Genomic DNA, 22,993 nt, shown 5'->3' on the forward strand with positions numbered 1-22,993 from the left:
CCATATCAACAATTAACATTTTAAGAAAAATCTGTTTATTGGGTGTCCATCATACAAGTCCTTGTGCAAGCTGTTACTATAGAACGTATTAGAACGAGTGCATTACTATAAACCTGTGATTTGCAGCTGCACTACTGTCAGAACTGCTGTTATAGAAAAACAACTAACACCTTCTGACTAATCAGAATGGAGCATTCTCTCCAATTCTGGAGCGTGCATAATTGGATTTGCGCATGTGTGTGTGTGTGTGTGTCACCTGCAGATGATGATGAGGAACTTGAGGAGCAGCAGAGCAAGGTGTTGCTGTTCCTGCTCGAGTCCGACTGAAGCTTTCTGAACGCACTGCAGCAACTGAACACGTAAAACCTGAAGGATGTTATCAGGGAGCAGAGACAGGACTGGGGGCACCTCCTCCACCCTACGCACACACACACACACACACCCACACACACCCCTCTAAATGTGCTATCATACATGCCTAAAGTAACACAAATGTACACACAATCAAGAAGCAAACAAGCAGCCTGGAACTAATTTACAGGTTTTACAGCAATGGGGGTGAATACTTACGCAATCACAAATTTTAAGGTTTTTATATTAAGGGCTGTGTATTATAGAAACACCTGTACACCTGATCATTCATCCAATCACCCCATCAGCCAATCATGTGGCTTATGTGCAGTGAATAAAATCATGCAGCTGCAGGACAAAAGCTTTACACAGTGTTCACATCAAACTTTATACAGAGAAGAAAATTCTGATTGAAACTGGACAAGAAAAACACCAGCATCCAGACTGTCCAGTTTCAACGACCTGTGCCCACTGCAGCCTCAGATTCCTGTTCTTGGCTGACAGGAGTGGAAACTGATGTGCTCTCCCGCTGTTGTAGCCCATCTGCGTCAAGGTTCAACATGCTATGAGATGCTTTTCTGCTCTTCCCGGTTGTAAAGTGTGGTTATCTGGGTTACTGCAGCCTTCCTGTCAGCTCAAACCAGTCTGGCCATTCTCCTCTGACCTCTCCCGTCAACAAGGTGTTTCTGCCTGAAGAACCGGATCTTTTTGTTTGTTTTCTGTGTAAAGTCTAGAGACCATTGTGTGTATAAATCACAATTCATCAGCAGTTTCTGAAATACTCAAACTGGCACCAGGAGTCATTCCAAGGTCAAAGTCTCTAAGATCACCACTGATTTTTTTCCTATTCTGATATTAGATGTAAACACTAACTAAAGCTTTTGACCTGTATCTGAATGATGTTAAGCACTGTGCTACTGCCACATGATTGGCTGATTGGATAACTGCATGAATAAGCAGGTGTACAGATATTCCTATTAAAGCTGTGAGTGTACAGTATAATCTAAATTAGTGATTTCAATTCTAGCACTGTATCAAGGCTCATAGGTAAAATATATGTAAATATATGTAAACACACCCACGCGCCCACACACACACTCACACACACACACACACCCACACACCCCCACACACACACAGGATGAACTTTGGGCAAGTTCATAATCTACAGTATTTCTGGTTGGGAGCAACCATCAATATTCACTACTGAAATGGAAAAAAAAAATGTTATTTAACAATGGTTTACTTTTGTGTATTAAAAACAAGCTAAATGTGAAGACTCTTTTTAAATCTGCATATTTTAATCAATAGTAACATGGGAGTTTATATGTACAATATGGCCAAAGGTTTGTGGACACCTGACCATCACACTCACATGTGCTTGAACATCCCATTCCAGATTTAGCCCCCCTTTGCTTTTATAATAACCTCCACTCTTCTGGGAAGGCTTTCCACTAGATTTTGGAGCATGTCTGTGGGGATTTGTGTTCATTCAGCTACAAGAGCATTACTGAGGTCAGGCACTGATGTCGAGTGAGGAGGCCTGGGGTTCAGTCAGTGCTCCAGTTCATCCCAAAGGAGTTCAGTGGGGTTGAGGTCAGGGCTCTGTGCAGGACACTCGGGTTCTTCCACTCCACCCTTAACACACCATGTCTTCATGTTCCTCGCTTTGTGCACAGGGGCATTGTCATGCTGGAACAGGTTTGGGCCTCGTAGTTCCAGTGAAGGGAAAATGTAATGCTACAGCAAACAAAGACATTCTATACAAGTCTGTGCTTCCAACTTTGTGGCAACAGTTTGGGGAAGAACCACATATGGGTGTGATGGTCAGGTGTCCACAAACTTTTGGCCATACAGAAACCTAGAGAGTTCGTAGGGATTTAATAAAGCCGATGATCAGGCATGGGAAAGCTATGTGCTGGAACTAACAGGTCTCTCTCTCTCTCTCTCTCTCTCTCTCTCTCTCTCTGTTTGTGTGTGTGTGTCTCAGAGTGTTACATAATGTGCTTAAATAGTGAGTGTTTAAAGTTCTCTGCTCTCTTGCTCATGCACTCTCTCTCTCTCTCTCTCTCTCTCTCTCTCTCTCTCATGCCCCCCCAGAAAGTACATTATTGTGCTTAATACTTATCCTTTTCTGTTCCCATCTCACTCTCTCTCTCTCTCTCTCTCTCTCTCTCTCTCTCACTCTCTCTCTCACTCTCTCTCACTCTCTCTCTCACTCTCTCTCTCACTCTCTCACACACACACACACACACACACACACACACAGATAACAGTCACAAAACAAGACCCTGACAGAGAGAGAACCCTCTTTATATTGTTAACTATGATTTAATTTCCTGAACAGTCACAATCTCTCTCGCCCTCTCTCACACACACACCCCCACCCCCACCACACCCACCCACACACACACACACACACACACACACGCTTTGCCAAAACAATTTAAATGAATTAAGATATCTAGAGTGTGTAGCTTCTGCCTGAACTCTATTTTATTTGTTTGTTTAAGGCAATTCATCAACATGTATAATCTGGTTATAAAAAAAACATTCAAATGCTGTTAATGTTCAAATTTCTACATGAAGTTATTACATTATGCATGTATTCTGGTATTGGTATCAGGGTCAGTACTAGTTTTGCTTAAACATGGCCACCGTACCTGATCGGCTGTTTCTCAAAGTCCACATCCAGACTGCGATCATACGAGCTGATGAAAATCTCCAACCACAGCTTCAGATAATCAGGGTCCCTCTGTGAGAGGGAGATGGACAGAAAGACAAAAAACAGAGACAGAGAGAGATGGAGAGATATGACAAAGAGACACAAGGACAGACACAAAGACAGACAAACAAAGACAGAGACAGAGATACAGATATAGAAATAAAGGCAGAGAGAGACAAAGAGAGACATACAAAAAGAGAGACAAACAAAGAAAGACACAGACAGTGAGACAGAGACAGACACAAACAGAGAGAGAGAGAAAGAAAAAGAAAGAAAGAAAGAAAGAGACAGCGAGACACAGAAAAAGAGACACAAAAAGAGAGAGACAGAGAAAGAGAGAAACCGAGACAGAGAGAGATAGAGAGACAGACAGACAGACACACAAAGAGAGGCAGATATTAAGACACAGAAAGAAAAACAGACAGAGAGAGACACACAAAGAGAGAGAGACACACACAAAAAGAGAGATAAAGATTGAGACACAGTGACAAAGAGAAAAAGACACAGAGATACAGAGAGAGAGACAGACAGAGTTAATTGTAATAGATGACATATCACTATACTCTACATTATTAATGCAGACACACTGCACAGCTTCATGTGATTTCAGACACAGCCACAGGGGCAGCAAGTTGTCATGGTAACCAGAAAAAAACTTCCTCATGCCTTATGTCAAAACTTTATCTAACTAACTGACTGTATACTATGATAGTCATGTACAATCAGTCAAAGTCACATACAACAGCACTTTGCGTGTACACACACACACACACACACACACACACACACACACAAACAAAATAACTTGCTATTTCTAATAACAGTAATGAAATGAAGTGTGTATACATGCTAATTTACACTTACATTGACACTGTAATTTACACTTACACTGACACTTTTTAAGCAGTGTACTTTTCTCAGCAAAAACATTTTTTGCCCATTCTCGTAAAGAGTGTTCAGTCGAGTCTCATGATGGTGTAATGTAACAGAAAATTTATGATAGTGTTTCTGCATCAACCCTAATGAAAGGCTGATGGTGACATCACACCATGTCTGTCCGTGACTGGCTGATCAAATTTAAACTGAAGCCCCTCCCCCTCTGATATAGAGACACCGGTCACCCTGAAACACCTGAAAGGTGAGCTTATTATTTAGGGCTTAACATAACTGTTTTACGGGTGTGAAGGTTTCACTTATCTCACCTAAAAGTGTGTGTGTATGTTCAAAAAAAAAAAAAAAAAACAGGCTTGATCACATTCAACAGTACTCATGTGATTGTCTAACACATTCCTAACATTCCAGAAAAACAGGACAGGAGGAGAACGGGCTGGCGCACACGTGCGCACACACACACACACACACACGCGCGCACACACGCACCGACAATATAAGGAAATTAATTTCCCGCCTTTTGGAAAGTAGAAAAATGTAGAGAACAGATACGACGCACATAAACTGGTTGTGGAACAAAACACTACGGGACGTACTGTTATTGGAAATTAATCAACTTCATGTTGCTAACAGTAACACCGCTTCATCACAGCACCGGATTGTTGATTACTTTCCTATAACAGCACAAATAAGTGTTTTATCCCTTTTATACCACAACAATTTGCCAACAATTATAATTTATTAAAGAATGACATGCTATACTTTTTATACGCTTAATGCCGTGGAACATCCGAGAATCAAGTTAGTTCCTGTTCTCACTTACATTATAGCAGCTATAAATAGTCGTTCCCAGCCATTCTCTCTTTTTCTCGAAGTAAATAAGACACAAAAACGCAGCTTGTCACGTTAAAGTGAAACCAGAAAGCATACAACTCTCTATCTTGAAGACTTTCATGTGGAGGAAAACCTACTGCTACAAAGCACTGATACTAGAGACTCTGACATATCATGAGAATTACAAACAGTTCATTGATTGAAGCTTTTGAAAACAAATAATAAACAATTACATGATGAAACTAATGTTTAATCCTGATCAGTGTTCCTGAGATTACATTAAAAGAATGAGACAGATATACTAGCATGCTATGCTAATCCTCCATTAATCACTACTGGCTAGTTCATGAGCTCAAGTGTGTGTGTCGACTGCACAGACCTCACGGGAAGTCTTGATCAAAAATTCCTCCGGGTGAGGTCATTACAGCCGCCCGTCACAGCTTGTGTGTGTGTGTGTCCATGCCAACAGACATATCCAAAATCATCAAACTAGTGCTCTGAGTGTGTGTGTGTGTGTGTGTGTGTGTGTGTGTGTGCGCCTGTCTGTCTGTCTAGCAGAACACAGATGCCCAGTGAGGTTTTGGACAAGGCGTACAGAACACGCCCTGCTTATTTTAAGACTCTGCAGCTCCTGCTGTGTTACAGAGCACCACCGTGTGTGTGTGTGTGTGTGTGTGTGTGTATACACACTAAACCAACACTAGGATCCTGAGTACTGTATTTATGTCATATTTAAATATAACATATAAACGCAAACTTACTACTGCTACTGTAACTCAGCGTGTTGCTCAGGGTTCACTCCTTGGCCCACTTTTTTATTTATTTATTTTATTTTATTTTTTATTTTTTTTATGTATTTGTTAATGCTATGCTTGGGTGATAAAATACAGAGCCACAACCAGTTTTCACCTTTCTAAAGATGATACACAGATGCATGTTAATCTGAAATCATCACCCCTATTAAAGTCTACTTTCGTCCCAAATCCTTAAACTCAAGATGTCCAAACCTCAACACGGACATCTGAAAGCTTTCTCTTGTAGTGCACAACACTGGTTCCCCTTTCTCCTGTCTCACATCCCAGTAATACTACACAGCTTTTCCACTAACTGAACACACAGGATGCTCACGCCTTCATAAACACTCTGCAAAATTACTGTAATTCTTTTGCATTGGATTTCCAACTAAAACATTTAAACATAACCAATATATAGTCCTGCTTACGATGGAGTAAAATATAACGCTTTACATGGCTTTGCACTCTCACACATTTCAGGACCTTTACCTTTAATAGTAGTATTAGTGGGAGTAATAGCAGCATTAGTAATAGCAGCATTAGTGGTAATAATGGTAGTAGTATTAGTGGCAATAGTTTTAATACTAGTAAGAGCAGCAGCAGTAATAGTAGTAGTACTAGTCATAATCATAGTAATAGCAGTAGTAACAGCGTTAGTAGTAGTAGTTATGCCTTCGGTTACTGCACGCGACCTTGGGGTAACCATGGACAAACAACTGTCCTTTTCCTCTCATATTGCTAATCTGACACGCTCATGTCGATTTCTCCTTTACAACATCAGAAGGATTCATCCATTTCTCTCCACACAGGCCACACAGATGCTTGTTCAGTCCTTTGTCATTTCAAGACTGGGCTACTACATCTCACTCCTGGCAGGTCTGCCTCTGAGTGCCATTCGTCCTCTGCAACTGATCCAGAATGTAGCTGCATGACTGGTTTTCAACCTTCCTAAGTTCTCCCACACCTCCCCATTGCTGCGCTCCCTCCACTGGCTTCCTGTAGCTGCGCGCATCAGATTTAAAACACTGATGCTTGCCTACAAAGCCAAAAACGAACCAGCACCCACTTATCTCAAAGCACTTATCACACCTCGCACTGCACCACGCTCCCTCCGATCCTCTAGCAATGCTCGACTGGTCCCACCATCTGTCAGGGTACACGGAAGGCATGCATCGAGACTCTTCTCTGCTCCGGCACCAAGGTGGTGGAATGAACTTCCCCTAGATGTCCGAACAGCTGAGTCACTGATAGTCTTCAAACGACGTCTAAAGACTTACTTCTTCCTAAAGCACTTAAATTAGCACTTAAACAAAAAAAAATTGTATTGTCTGAGCACTTGTCTATTACCTCCCCAACAGAGTTTTTGAACTTACGGTATTCCTAGTTTGTGACCTAGCAAGCCAGTATCAGAATGTATTTTTGCTAGACTTCAAAAGCACTTTTGTAAGTCGCTCTGGATAAGAGCGTCTGCCAACTGCCATAAATGTAAATATAGTAATAGTAACTAACAAAAGTAGTAGCAGTAGTAATAAAAGTAGTAGTAGTTGTAGTAATAGTCATAGTAATAGTAATAAAAGTTGTCAAAGTAGTAGTAGTAATAGTAGTAATAGTAGCAGTAGTTGCAGTAATAGTAGTAATAGTAGCAGTAGTTGCAGTAATAGTAGTAATAGTAGCAGTAGTTGTAGTAAGAGTCATACTAATAGTAATATTAATAAAAGTAGTAGTGGTAGTAGTAATAGTAGCAGTAGTAATAGTAGTAATACTAGTAGTATTCTTGGCACTTTAAATCTAAACAAAAATATTCTAAAGTAGGATGGCACAATGAAATGTATTTTAATTATGATAATTGCTATTACTTATGAAAATGATAGCTAGACGGAACGTTCATTAACACACTCATTCACACCTAGGGGCAATTTAGCATAGCCAATCCACTTACCGGCATGTTTTTAGGAGTTGGTAGGAAACCAGAGAACTCGGAGGAAACCCACATGGACACTGGGAGAACCAGGGACCCTGGAGCTGTGATGCGGTGTGCCACAGTGTTACATAACAGTATGGTGTTAAAGTAATGATGTTAATGTATGGTGTAAATGGTAATGCTACAGTTTAATGGAGCTTGTGCTGTTCACATTGTTTATTTAGAGAGCACTAAAAGAGTTTATCAAATCAGCTATCAGTTTACTTAAATACGAGTCAGACTGGCATGCAGAGTGAAATAACCAACACCAAGAGAGGTGTGTCTCTCTCTCAGACAGACACACACACACACACACACACACACACACACGCAGAGTGAAACCAGAGGTGCGGTCAGTGTTCATGGCCTATGACATCACTGTGGCACTCACAATATTTTTAGAACAAACAGAGACAGTGAGAGAGGTAGAGAGAAAGAGAGAAAGAGAGAGAGTGAGACAGTGAGAGAGAGAGAGAGAGAGAGAGAGAAAGAAAGAGTGATAGATAGATAGATAGATAGATAGATAGATAGATAGATAGATAGATAGATAGATAGATACCGAGAGATTGAGAGAGAGAGAGAGAGAGAGAGAGAGACCAATCTGTGTCAAGTCCTCTAAACTCAACAATGATTAAACAATGCACAGAGTGAAGTTAAATATTGTAATATTAATTTAAAGTCTAATGACTTTCAAATCCAAGCTAGATGATGGGCTAAAAAGTGAGTGTGGCTTCTTCGAAATCTATTTCCATTCATGGAGCAAAATAAACCAACCTCTAGGCACAGTGTGTCTGAAGTCAGTTACTCAATATTAATTTCTTGTTTATAGAACTGCTGTATAAAAGCAATATCGCAGTCACAAGCATGCGGCTTTACTGAATATCAGCACGGCTACCATTACCTCAGACCTACAACCGCACTCGGGCTTGTGCGATATTGCTTAAATATATGTTTCGTAATGTCTTATATTATATATTCGCGTATTGTTACTTTCGTTTTCACCACAGGGCTGTTGAATTCTCAATTCTGATTGGTCACAATGTTATGAGTCATGTACTGCAGCTGCCAATCACAGGTTTACATTAATGCATGTGTTCTACCGCGTTATCCTTTCTGTAGTAACAACTTACACAGGAATTGTATGGTGGACGCTCCACATAAACAGATTTCAATACATGTGTAATCATTGACATGGTGAAGTTGTCTATAAGGAGATGTTTATTTAACATTTATGGAAGGAGTCTCAGTGTCGGCTCTTAGTAGAGAGGTTTTTTGACACAGGAAAGTGTTTTTCAATGCAGAGAGAGGACAAAAAAGAGGCTGGTGAGGAAATGACTGCTTGTAGCTGCTGTACCATAAGCGATAACAGGAATTAACATGTTTCATGGATGGACTTTCACCAACAGGAACTAACACACTTTCACTTTTAGTTAAAGCTGTGGTTTAAACCAGCCTGTGAGGAACCCAATCACCTGACCCTGACTCCGCCCCCTACATGACAGTCAGGTTAATGTGTGAGAGAGGAGAACTTGGCTCTTAGCCTTTTAGAGTGTTAGAGCTGTCAGGTGATTCTTTGCCCAACCTGAAAGTGTGTGAGGGAATCAGTGAGGTTAAAGGTTTGTGTGAAAACCACAAGAAAATCTCTCTGAAAATCCCTCTGAAATGAAATCTCTCTGAAGTGTTCTGAATGCAGTCGTTTTTCATTAATACTTGTTTATGCCTTTCCTTACATGAATAACAGCAATAACCCTGACAGTTAAAGATGTAAACTGTGTGTTGAGCTTATTGGCCAGTTTTATCCACTCTTTCACTGACTGGCCACAATTCAGTTTCAGGAGTGTAACTTATTTTCAGAGCTAGCAGTAAGCAGCTAGCTAGCTTTTTTCTACTCATGTTCAACGACATGAGAAATTAAACCAGATTCTCTACTGACTTTTGCAAAACAATTTGGGGTCTATGTTGAGACAAGATGGAAGCACAACACACCTCAATGCTGTAACTACAGCGCACAGCACTCTTTCTGATTCCCACCACCTGCTGTACCACACACACTGGCTTTTACTAAGTGGATGGATGACATGATCTTTTCAGAATCAGGAACATGCAAAACATCAAACATTGGCCAACAAATTACTGGCTTTTTAATCGAGGGCACAAACACAACGTGCTACAGACTTCAGACACTTTCTTCATAATGAAAAAGACAATGACTATGAATTTATATACTTGTTTGTGTCCGTATTAATGCACTTAATTAGCTAACTAGCTTGTCATTTTATTTCATGTGGTATTTATGTTAGCTAACATTTTGAAGCTAGTCAGTTAGGCAACCATGGGTCTGGGCAATACATAGACAATTGCTGTTGAGACTTATAGATAGTTGTTGTTCTTTTGGCTGCTCCCGTTAGGGGTTGCCACAGCGGAACACTGGTCCACGTTTGTTTTGGCACAGGTTTTTTTTTTAGGTTTCTTTTTTCTACAAGGTGGTGGTTATGTGATAAGTGCTTTTCAGAAGTGTTTTACCAACGTTATACACAATCAGGGCTTCTCCTTTAGGAAAAGTCTTTCATTAAATTCTTCGCAGTTCTCTATATTTAGCTAGCTCTAACCTCCTGTCCAAACTGTTAAAATTCTGCAAGGTTGTGGATTATCTCAAACGCCACTGGCTGTTGTACTGTATATGTATCAGTCAATCACTGCCACACAACATCACTGACTTCCTGTTTCAGATCAACGTGCAGAATCCACTCACAGCTAAGAAGCTATTCACTGGAAACTTTAAAGTGTTAGCCAATACTGTGCATGTAGAACACTATAACACATACCCGCGTTCAGTGTGTTTCCTGCCAGACACCAGCAATCTGATATATTAAATATTAAACTCTCCTTGAAGTGTAGTATTATGTTTATGACCTTTCTAGCACTCAAGGTTGAGTCATGATTCAATTCAAAAACACAAACGCAAAAGGCAAAAACAAAAGCCACAGAAAGGTCAGCCTCCAGAAGCTGTGCTTGTGTTCATATCAGCTTGAGGGCATTTGTATGTTTCCAAGATAAAGCCTGTTCTATTCCATACCATTTTTGGAAAATTTTCTGTACCATCAATCAATAACCCTAAACTGATCTGATACTAACATCCTCTTAGTAACAGAGTCAAGTCCATTTGTGTTGAAGTGGATGATATATGTTGCGTCATCACTTGAGTTTACAACATAAAATATTCTGTCACAGCATCAGAGGTCAAATCCAATCTGATATGATTCGAAGTTTCAGACTCAGCATCAGGTCAGTACATGTTTAGTCCCTCATTTCATCCAAATTTGAATTGAAGATATCCTGCTATGTGCAGGACGTCCCATAATTCCATGACAGTTTCAACAAAGATGGTGGACCAAATTGTCACTCGGACCGAGGAGTCATTTACAAGTTAAGTCAATCATTTTTACTGTAGGACTTAACACGCTAGAGCCATATTACATCTGTAATGCCCCGTGATGCATGTGTGCGATTTATTCCTGGTTTTATGAATCATAACACACTATGACAGAGAACACCTCATTTTGTAAATGTCAATAAATATTACAAATCAGATAAAGTACTATAAAAAAAAATGAAATAGCAGCCTTTGAAGGATGTCGCAATAAAACAGTTGATACGTTTATTCAGCACCTACTGAGAGGATATCTCACACCTACACACACACACACACACACACACACACACACACTTACTTCATCAAATCTGCAAACACAAACTTCGAGTGTGTTTGCTCTCAGCACTGACTGCTGTTAAAGGTAAGTTTGTTAAGTGTGTGTGTGTTAAAATTATACAGAAGCAAACCGTCACAACTCTGTGTGATAATACGCCTCCTCCCTATCAGGCAAACTACTCAGGGTATGATGTAGTGCACGTTATACCCATTCGGGATACAGTTCCCTACACACTTATATACTACAGTAAGCACACTAGATATGAATGAAGGGCCTGGAATAATGCCTCAGTCACCCTACATAGTGGTCCTTATAGTAAGGTGTGAACCACTGACTTCCACATCCTGTATAGTGAACTATATGTCCAATAGGGTGGATTTCAGCTCTCTACTCCAGATTGAAATGAACTACTTTAGGGAAAGAGTTCCTACAGCCTATGTAGTGCACTTGCTTCTTGCACACTACATACTTTAAGTACACTAGATGGGGTGAGATAGATTGGTTTTGACATCCTACATAGTTCGTTTCATGTCTAAGTGTAAGGTATTCAGCTTCTACTAAGGGTATTAAATAGTGGATCTTATACCCTACATAGTGCACTATGTCCAATAGGAAGTCATTTGGGATTCAGCTAAACAAGTGCAACAACCATTTTGTACTCAAGTTAAATTATGTTAAAAATGCATGTTAGAATGCACTCAGTGCTACCTGATGTTAGCGCACTAGCAGAGTGTTTTCCATTTTAATGTACAGCTCATTAATAGAACGTCAGCTCTGTCCGTTATCTGCTACAAGCTCCACCGCTTCTGTTCTGTGGTTTAGTGCAAAACAGTGTTCATTCGCTTGGTAAATGCAGTCATCATCCTGCTGTTTTTACTGAACTGTGTGTTTGTGTGTGCGTGTGTGCACGGGTGTGTGCGCGCGCGCGTGTGTGCGTGCTGCCGTAACTAACATACCAGCTAGAATACAGAAGTGCCCATGCTAACTCATTACTGCATGAAGAACAAACTCTGTGTGTGTCTCTCTCTCTTTGTCTCTCTTGCTCTCTCTCTCTCTCTCTCTCTCTCACACACACACACACACACACACACACACACACAGAGAGAACAATCTCTAGTTTCTATAGTTCCTCAAAAAAAAAAAAAAACACAAGGAGCTAAATAATCTAGCATGGATTAATACACAAAACTCCATGATCTCAAATCAAAGCTGTTACACTAGCCCTTCATCAAGTGCAAAAGTTTGCACCCCCTAAGATATAGGGCTGTATTCAGACTTGTGCCACATCAAGTGCTATTTTATAAGCTGCTGAATAATGAGTGTGAAGGCCATATTGTTAGATTACATTAAATTTGATTAATGTGATAATTACTGCTAAGACTATTTAATCAGCAATATACTGGAAATATCCTAGACTCCTATTAAATACTGATTTCAATGTTTGCCATTGTCTCATTCAAATCTGTATATTCACATTAATCTTTTATTTTTTCATTTTTAGTCTTTTTTTATTTTGCTTTTATGTTATGTTTTTAATTAGAGATACCACAACACCGCTTTTTCTTTTCCGATAGTAATACCAATACTGAAACCATGAGTATTAGCTGATATCGATACCCACCCAATATTTTTTCTTTAAAACTATCAAAACTATATTTTATGGAAGCACTTCAATTTTAAAAAAAATACAGGAAAAATACATAGCTAAAACATTACGTACACAAAACCACATCTTTTTTTATCCAGTTAAACTCTTACATCTACATAGCAAATATAATGAATATAATAAAAAAATAAAGTATAAATATAGTAAAATCAATCCTAACCAAATATACAGGCATGGTTCTTTATACGTAAACATTTCAACTTCCAAAAAATATTTTCTATATGTTACAGGATCAAACTGAATTCATTCGTTTTTCCCTCCAATACCATGTTTGCTAGTATCGGCCCAAGACCCATCCTGGGTATTGAATCGGTGCCATCTCCAGTTGTATTGCATCTGATACCAAATTTTCTACCGCTGATTTTAATAATCTAGCATGCATAACTAGCCCAGAAACACAAAACACCATAAGCCCAAATCAAAGCTGTTTCACTAGCCCTTCATCAAGTGCAAAAGTTTGCATCCCCTAAGATATAGGGCTGTATTCAGACCCGCGCTGGATCAAGTGCTATTTTATAAACCGCTGAATAATGAGGATGAAGGCCATATTGTTAAATTAAATTAAATTTGATGTGATTTTCTATCCCTGATTTTTGTTGTTTAAAGGCAGTGGTCTAAGCACTTTTTAAAAATCCCATCTTAGATGCTTCTACTCAAGAAAAATCTGGCACGCCCAGAACTTCAGTGAGTATTTAACCCATCTCTGAATACGCAAAACTTTCCCCACATAAATATTGAAGTAACTTTTCTACTTAAGTCACCAATTCTGAACACGACTCAAAATGAAGAAGAGAGAAAAAATGTATTTCACACCAAGGCATTCACCACGTCATGTTTCGCACATGCTCCTTCACTATCACATGATCAAACACTGCATGTTAACACATTAACGATGGAAAAAAAAAATCTCAGTTCATGTTCTTACGCAAAGAGAGATGTAGAACTGCTTCTAACCTCTGAGCAGTTTTCAGATCATTTAAGCTGAAACATTCTGATTTTCCATTCAGAAACCATGGGGGTATAAACTTCTGCACAAACATCAATATTTTACTGCTCCTGAGCGTACACACCATTCGCAGGGTCAATGAACTGAGCTGGAAATTTACAAGCAGTGAACACCTAAACATCCAGCTCGCTACACTCTACAAAGTGGACTACAAACAAGGGTACAAAATGAGTGCACTATGATATGCACTATGAGCAATAGGGAGCCATTTGGGATTCAGATCTGGATTCCCTACAGACCTTTCTCACACTTCTGTTCTTATGAATTTTGAAGCACAAGTACTAGCATTAAATGTATACACACACACACACACACATTCAGGCCTACACATTAAAAATACAATAAATGGCAATTTCAACGTTCATACACGCTATGCAGCAGTCTGTAAATGTCAGAAATTGTGGATGTATTTGGGATTCCTACGTTTTCTAAAAGTATGTACACCCTGTGTATCCTGTTTCATACCCTACACACTCTTTATACACAGTTTTACCAACTGGATCCTCTGCTTCCTATATGCATGTAAGTGCACTATTACAGATGTGAAACAGGACATGGTCTCTTTTTTGTGAAAAAGGTACAAAGCGCATTTGGGGCATATGCACACTTTACCTTGTTGCAGTACAACATCCAGACCTCGTACAGTCTCTCGTTCGATGCCATTCTGCACGCTGGTGTGTGAGGGCGATGCCAGCATGCAGGCACAAATATTCCAACGATAACCCGGAGTCAGCAGTGTGGCTTCCACATGGTCCAAGCCGCGCTCTCTACGGGAACGTCTCTGGGGAGCTCAATCACGAGATGCTGCCTCTGTGCTTTAAAAGCCCATCTTTCTCTCTTTATCGCTCTCTGTGGTATGAGTGAAATATTTAATGAAGCGGTGGGAAATCCTCTCAGAGTGTCAGAGTTGAGTGCATGAGGCCGGCGTGTACTGCTCCATGGGGAGCAATGAAGGACGTTACGAGTCCTGGATGAGCTGGACTGCGTCTGTATACCCCTTCACCTGGGAAAGTAAAACACATGAGCTGAAAATCATTGAATAGCTATACAGAATAATTATATAAAACATTTAAAATTACAGAAGACAGTGTGTCTATTTAAGCATGAGGAAAAAAGGAGAAATGTTAAAGGTTCAGTTTACAAATCTGCTTAAACTTAGGTGTGAGTTTATTATGTTATGTGTTATATGTTATGTTAATGCTGCATTCATGTCATATGGGGAAAATACAATTTACGACCTTCGGACAGGGGGGAAAAAAAAAAGTAGGAATTACGAGTTAGAATTCTGGAAGCTTTCTCACGGCACAGATTTCTCAGACCAAACCTGGAAATGAGGCAACTGCCTACATAAACATGCTGACATAAAACAGAAATTTTAGTTTATATTTCATTTTATAAGGAACTACATCTGACAAATTTCTCCATCCGCTTCAGCTTCAAAGATTTTACATGAACACAGGTGTACATACTAATGTTAATTAACTAGTATTAGATACAAAAGAAACTACAACTGCCACTTTTATAGTAACTGGAGGAAAAGGAAATGTTTTCCTTTCCCACATGACGTGAATGTGGCATAGTTTAGGAATATTTGCGATGGAAGACTTTTCAGAAAGTATTGTGAGCATTGTGAGCATAACTGGTATTTACATGCTTGAAAGTATTACAACAAAGACGCACTTCCTGACAGCATCTCACAAAATGCACTAACCTAGAATAAAAAGGAGTGGAGCAAGATCTCTGCAGTAGTGTCTCTCAGATATTACAGGAAGTGCTGCTCTTCTCTCCAGGACGGGGTGCCGATAATTTTGAAACTAGGGTTTTGTAGAAAAAAAAATTGCACTACTTAAAAAACATGTTTAAATAAAACTAAACAACATTCCTGTTTTTCATATTTGAGCTCAAAATAAAAATTACTGCAAGTGTTATTCGTTTAGTATTAGTGAAGCATCGACACCAATTTTTTATTTTTTTTTGCAAACGAGTACTGAATCTTTCTGTGATTCGTCTACACTGATACCAAAATGAGTAACCTACTGAGTATTAATTAATCAGAGACCTCGTTATGGAACACTTCATTTAGCTGTGCTTATGTTGGTTGTTGCTGTGAGCTGCTAGCAATGACTATCCTCGTGCTGAGTTCTACGTTTAAGACGTGCTAGTGTGTAAACAGTACCTTTAACAGAAAGCGCAAGGACGGCCGACCTGATCACGCAGAGCAGTATCAGCGATTGTGGTCAGTGAAAATGTACCGTGAATTGCAGACACTGTGTAGACACTGACAAACAGATGCTCAAGTGCTCAGTGCTCTCTGAACTGAACTGCTCTCGCAGGCGCAACAGGTTCTCATGAATGCCTCTGTGTGTGTGTGTGTGTGTGTGTGTGTGTGTGTGTGTGTGTGTAACTCACAGCACCTTGAACTCGTTTTTAATGACCACGCTCACTGATACTGCTTTACACACTCCTGCACTTTTTACTGAAGATACTGTTAAAACGTCATTACTTCAGTTATTGTAGGAAAACATTATAGTTCCTCCTCTTGATATTTTAGCAGAGCATCATTAATCGTGAACACCTCCAGACTGCTGTTACTGTTTGTTGTCTGTTCATTAGAGCAACAACGTAAAGTAGGATTAAGTCACATAGTATCATCATAGTGATATTGGTAACTGAGCATTTTTTTTACGAGTAAGAGTGATATCAGTATCAATATCAATGCATCCCTAATTTTTATAGATTAACTGATACTCATTTTCATGAATAATCCTGAGGAGCACAGTACATCCCATGGAAACTGACATTTTGGAAATATTCTGTGAACCAAATATTCTGTCAAACCCTCAGGAAGTACGCAGGAGGCACTCTTTATATCTCCCACTCAAAATCAGAATGAAACCAATTAGTCGAGTTTAAAACTTGGTGAAACAGATGACATTCAACAGGACTATTTTATAGTCACATAGTTTCCTAATTATCAAGCCCAACCTGCCCAACAGCAGCACTTGTAATAAAGATCCAAACAATAGGTTTGTATTAAAAGATACGATTAAGATGTGATTATGTAATATTATTGCATTCCTTAGGCATGACAACCAGAACATCTAGCTCTTAATAGCCTTCAAGTTTAATATTTCCAGTGGTTATGGTGGACTAGTGGCTAGCATCCGGCACACTCATCGCAGCAGTCCGGGTTCGAGTCCCGGTCAGGGAACTGACCCCAGCCACTGGAGGTTTGCACGAGACAGTGCACTCTCAGCGCTGGTCCCAAGCCCGGAAATCGGGAGGGTTGCATCAGGAAAGGCATCCGGCGTAAAAACTCTTCCAGAATCAAAATATACAGAGGGGTGATCTGCTGTGGCGACCCCGGATGGGAGCAGCCGAGAGACAAATATAAACAAAAGCCAGCTAAATATTCTCCATCTTTTGATGGAGAGGTTGATTTTTTGTGTGTGATAGGCATACCTCACATAGACACGCTTTGTAAATTATACCGAGATCTCTTACTTTCCCTAGCTATAAATCAATCATAATCATTACAGACGTTCTGCTGTAATATTACTTACATTTTAATACTTATAATTAACATCTTCAATGGCGTCCAAGATTTCTTTCTTTCTTTTTTTTTTTTTTTTTTTACTTTTGATATGTTTTCCTACATTACCCAAAATGTCATTCAACTAAGTGCTGACAGTGCTGCAGTGTGATTCAGCCCTTGCAGCCTTTCTACTTAGAGAGCGATGCGGCGGCGCTTTAGTCCTTTAGTCTGTCCAGCTCTCTCATCTCATCTGTGCACTCTGCTCAAGCAGATCAGCTCCCAAAGCTTTCATGCAAATACCCTCGTCAACACCATCATGCTCACCGTCACTTAGATTACAGACTAGTCGAGCCGAGTCTCTGTCGTAACCAGGGCAACGGTGTCGTATAGCTGCATTGCATTCTGGGACTTAGAGTCCAGCATTTGTGCCAACGCCTCCACTAGTTCTACACTGGATTTCTTATTAATATGACATTGAACATCACTAGAAAATGGTATTGATATTTTTCTCCTATTAAAAGCGCAGTTATAACGGCGAGCATTGTCCACCTGTGACATCTGCACAGGAATAATGAAAATACAGCACCAACTGACAAAAGAGCACCAGAATCACTAAATACATCACAAACATTTCAAACGTATTTAAAGTGTTTCAGGGAGGAGTTTTCCTTCAATGAGCTTCCAAGTTTATGAGTCTTTTTAACTGCAAAGGAAGCTTGGCAGCTGAAGAGGACATTCATCCTAAAATCAGTCCCAAATAAAGGATCCTCAAATGACATCTGGTATCCGAATGGGACTGACTTTATCTTGCTGGCCAAAAAAAAAAAAATGCTGGCGTGATGAATATTGTACATAGAACTGATCTCCTATCAGGTTGTATAGCTTGTCATAAATCAGCAGTTATTTTTATGTCAGTTTACAATAACCCTCATGTTTAATATGTATATGCAAGTTATAATTATCAGATTTTGTAGTGTATCTGCCCTAATTGTACACTGCATGCAGACCTAAAGCTGATTGAGTCTCACTGAAATGTCAGACATTGCCATAACCACTGGAAAATGTCTTAAATCCTCCAAGGGATGTGTATTAAAGAAAGCTTGAAATTTGACAGACAGCAATGAGGGCATTTAAGCATGTTCTGTTTCTATGGGGTATAAATAGGGGGTTGCGCACATGCAAAATCCTTCTGTCTGCCATTACCATTGCAACAGAACAATCAACACGAAACAGGTAGATGGTTGTTGATTGGGGTTGTCACGGTTTCACAGATAGTCACAGTGTACGATCAGACGCTCACCTCACTGCTGACGTTTTCAAAATAATCACTACAATACATTTCTGTTTTTTGGTTCAGCACCGCTTTTCCTCGCAGTCAGTCTGATAAGATTACGCCATACTTTACCTTCTATAAAATGATCAGTAGAAAAAACTTCAGGTAATAGACACGTATCCCGTTCGAACTGACATGCTCCGTTATATCCAGTGTAACATTCCGTTACATCCTGTATAACATTCCCTTACATCCTGTGGGAAAAGAGGTTTCATTTTTCTTCAGTATAAAGACACTCCAGAAAAAACTGCTCACACTTTTCCATCATCTCTCACCAGAAACAAAACCGAGTACCAAGAATCACAATACCAAGTATCAGCTGAGTTTATAAGAGAACAACAAAACAAAGACAACACTTAACATGACGTGTCAGAGAAGTGACGCTTCCGGGGGTTTTAGATAACATAGGTACAGTATACAGATATGGTACGGTCATGTGACCTACTAATGAATACGCATAACCCTAAAACAAGCACTTTGTATTAAAATGATGTGTATCAAGCATGCATGGAACTTTTAATGTGTCATGATGTCACCGTCATGATGAAGACACTCCCATGTCCGTGATTTATACACTGTGAATTTCTCTTAATCGCTACAGATGTCTTTCTGTAACAGGAATGCCAGGGCTGTGGGTTTGTTGTTTTTTTTTTAAACAGTGAATTGGACTGGTTTTGGAACGAGGTTGCATGTGGAAAAAGCAAGCCTGTGGGTGGTGGGTTTTTTGTGCTAGTTTAAAAAGCTGTCTGTCTCAGTCAAGACCTTGTTTCACAGCAAATAATCAGATTTAAATCTCATTAAACCCAGGCTACGACAAAACAAAGAGAAAGTGTAACATCCCTTTGTCTCACATCATATTGCAAGAGCATGTTCGAACAAAGTAGCAAGGCTAGTTATTGTTAATTCCACAAGTTTCGTTTTGTATATCGTCAGAATGACAGGTAAATTGACAAAACAGCGAAGAAAATATTCCAAAGAAAATGTGATTATGGAGAGGTTAACACTCGTAGTAGGAGATGATAAAAAGGCACGTTGTGTATTAGAAATATGTGCGCACCACAGTGAACTTGAAAAAAAAGACACACAAGAAAAATATTTTTTGCTGAGACCTGACAACCCTGTCTGGGAACATTACTTAAGTAACATATGATTAGAAATCTTATCGCACACAAAGAACAAGAATTACGAGACTTTCGGTGAAACTTAGGAGATGGTTTCTTTGCAAAGACATTTTTGTACAAAGACTTTGTCAGAAATTTTACTTTTAAATGTGTGTTTAAATGCTTGATTAATATTGTAATTTTTTTCTTCTTTTTTTTTTTTTTTACAAAGACTAGGTCATCATATCATTAAAAGTTTAAAACTTAACAAACCTATCTGCAGAAATCAAGTAAAGAATATAATATTATATAAAAACAGAAGCAGTTAAGCACAATTAGGACCCAAGAGTTGGACATTTGCCAGGAACTGGACCCTATGAGTGTTTTCAGTGCCAGCTTCTTTCCCTATCATGTCATTAACCCCACATTTATTTCGCTCTTAAACCTATCAGGAGATGTGTGTTGGAGAATAAACTTGCTCTCTGAAGTGGAAAGTCTGAATGCAGAGGGGCATTAGGGGCATTGGGGCATTTTCATCTCACTAGCCCTATATTTACTTTGCTGGTAAAGCCTGAGCGTCAGATCCTCGGCTTAAGAAGCCAATAATAAGCTCTGAATGCCACAACAACGTCAACCACCAATGTAATTAACTCACACACACATACACACACACATACATACACACACTGCTGAATAATCAGCTCCCTATCGACATGACAGCTTGTTATTCTTGGCAGTTAGTTAGTTAGTTAGTTAGTTAGTTAGTTAGTTAGTTAACTTACCCAGGTTAGTAAAACAGCTCCGGATGACTGGAATCCTTCACCGAGCTGCTTACAGCTCGCGCACTTCGCACTGCCTTCCTCTTCAGTAACGTCCTAAATGTCGTAAAGCGCCATGAAACACTGCACAAGCCAGCTAGCCTGATTAGCCTCGGCTTGACAGGCGACTTAAATGACTGATTAAGTCAGTGAGGGAAAGTTAACCCCATGCTCACTACAGCGACCCTGCATGAGCCACTGCGAGTCTATGGAAGCAGCAGTGCATGGTTTGCTCCTGTTATTTTTTTCTTGTTTATTTATTTATTTATTTCTCACGTTCGTTTTGCGACAGCGCTTCACTGCTTTACGACAGTCTCAGACTTCTTTACGGTGCCGATGTGGAGCTGGAGCGCCCTAGTCGCGTTGCAAGAGGCGTGGCGTGGGCTGTGTTCCAATCGGCATACTGGGGTTCTAGTGCACTTGATGAAGGGGTTTTAAAGTTGGACTTTAAAAAAATGTTTTGTTTTTTTTTATTTATATTTTCATTGTTGTTATTTTTATTCTTATTATTCTTCTGCTTATTATTATTATTATTGGTGGTGGTTGTGGTATTTTTATTGTTGTTATTATAATTTGTATTATTATATTATTATTATTATTATTATTGTTGTTGTTGTTGGTGGTGGTGGTATTTTTATTGTTGATATTATTATTATTATTATTATTATTTATTGGTTTTGGTTTTGCTGATATTATTTTTATTATTGTTGGTGTTCTCCATAAGGGCATTTAATGTGAGTATTCACACATAGTTTTGTCTACAGTGTGGATGTGGTGTACTCTGTACTGCACTGTGCTGTTGTATGGTTCTGTACTCAGTACTGTCTCTGCACTGCACTGTGCTGTTGTATGGTTCTGTACTCTGTACTGTCTCTGTACTGCACTGTGCTGTTGTATGGTTCTGTACTCTGTACTGTCTCTGCACTGTGCTGTGCTGTTGTATGGTTCTGTACTCTGTACTGTCTCTGCGCTGCACTGTGCTGTTGTATGGTTCTGTACTCTGTACTGTCTCTGCACTGTGCTGCACTGTGCTGTTGCATGGTTCTGTACTCTGTACTGTCTCTGCACTGGGCTGTGCTGTTGTATGGTTCTGTACTCTGTACTGTCTCTGCACTGGGCTGTGCTGTTGTATGGTTCTGTACTCTGTATTGTCTCTGTACTGCACTGTGCTGTTGTATGGTTCTGTACTCTGTACTGTCTCTGCACTGGGCTGTGCTGTTGTATGGTTCTGTACTCTGTACTGTCTCTGCACTGGGCTGTGCTGTTGTATGGTTCTGTACTCTGTACTGTCTCTGCACTCTGCTGTGCTGTTGTATGGTTCTGTACTCTGTACTGTCTCTGCACTGGGCTGTGCTGTTGCATGGTTCCGTACTTGTGTATGTATTTCACTCCCACCATCACTCGTGAAGACATGACTGATGGATGATTGATAGTTTAGGATATAGTGCCACCTCTTGGTCAGGAGCTGAGCTTGCTCTGTGCTGAGGAAAATCTACGATCATGCAAGATTACAGTGATGACATTCAACAATGTGATTTATGAGCTCTAATTCACTTCTAACTACATGTTTCAGCTCGGTGTCTCTCAATTATTCTGACAAATCTATCTGATATCTCTGTCCAAACTTTTCTTTTTATGTATTTACTATAATAAAATAATTTTCTTGATCATATGTGTCACTCTAGACAAATAATTACAATAATAGATAGATAGATATGTCATGCAAGTGTTATAAACATATTACGTTATTTAATTAATACGTTAGTTATGTACTGTGTGTGTTCACTTACTGAGCACTTTATTAGGAACACACACTCACTACACCTACTCATTTATGCAATTATCTAATCTGCCAATCATGTGGCATCAGTGCAATGCATAATATAATGCAGACGCAGGCCAGCTGGTTGGGTAATGTTCACATCAACCATCAGAATGGGGAAAAATGTGATCTCAGTCATTTTGACCGTGGTATGATTGGTGCCAGACGGGCTGGTATCAGTATTTCTATAACTGCTGATCTCCTGGGATTTTCACACACATTCTCTAGAATTTACTTGGAATGGTGGAATAAAGAAAAAACATTCAGTTCTGCGGATGAAAACACCTTGTTGATGAGAGAGGTCAACAGAGCATGGCCAGACTGGTTCGAGCTGACAGAATGGCTACAGTAACTCAGATAACTACTCTGTCCAATTGTGGTGGGCAGAAAAGCATCTCAGAATGCACAACACCTCGAACAACATCAGAAGGCCACGTCGGATTCCACT

General features: G+C 39.6%; 1 protein-coding gene across 3 annotated transcripts in view; it reads right to left on the reverse strand.

Annotated features, from left to right (window-relative positions):
* The window catches only part of nbeal1 (neurobeachin-like 1), a 63,367-nt gene extending 42,358 nt beyond the window's left edge, over positions 1 to 21,009 (reverse strand). For 2 of the 3 annotated variants that reach the window (XM_053227052.1, XM_053227042.1), the window contains exons 1-4: positions 20,688 to 21,009; positions 14,550 to 14,940; positions 3,015 to 3,106; positions 257 to 418 (exon numbers count right to left, since the gene is read on the reverse strand). In XM_053227052.1, the coding sequence (XP_053083027.1) occupies positions 257 to 418; positions 3,015 to 3,106; positions 14,550 to 14,600 (305 nt within the window). In that variant the 5' untranslated portion in view covers positions 14,601 to 14,940; positions 20,688 to 21,009. Of the gene's footprint in view, positions 1 to 256; positions 419 to 3,014; positions 3,107 to 14,549; positions 14,941 to 15,648; positions 15,752 to 20,687 lie in introns of all 3 variants that reach the window. The other variant, XM_034311460.2, reaches the window with a different exon arrangement.
* Between the last annotated feature and the right edge of the window lie 1,984 nt (positions 21,010 to 22,993).

The sequence above is a fragment of the Pangasianodon hypophthalmus genome, chromosome 2 (assembly GCF_027358585.1).
Source record: "Pangasianodon hypophthalmus isolate fPanHyp1 chromosome 2, fPanHyp1.pri, whole genome shotgun sequence".
Lineage (NCBI taxonomy): Eukaryota > Metazoa > Chordata > Actinopteri > Siluriformes > Pangasiidae > Pangasianodon > Pangasianodon hypophthalmus.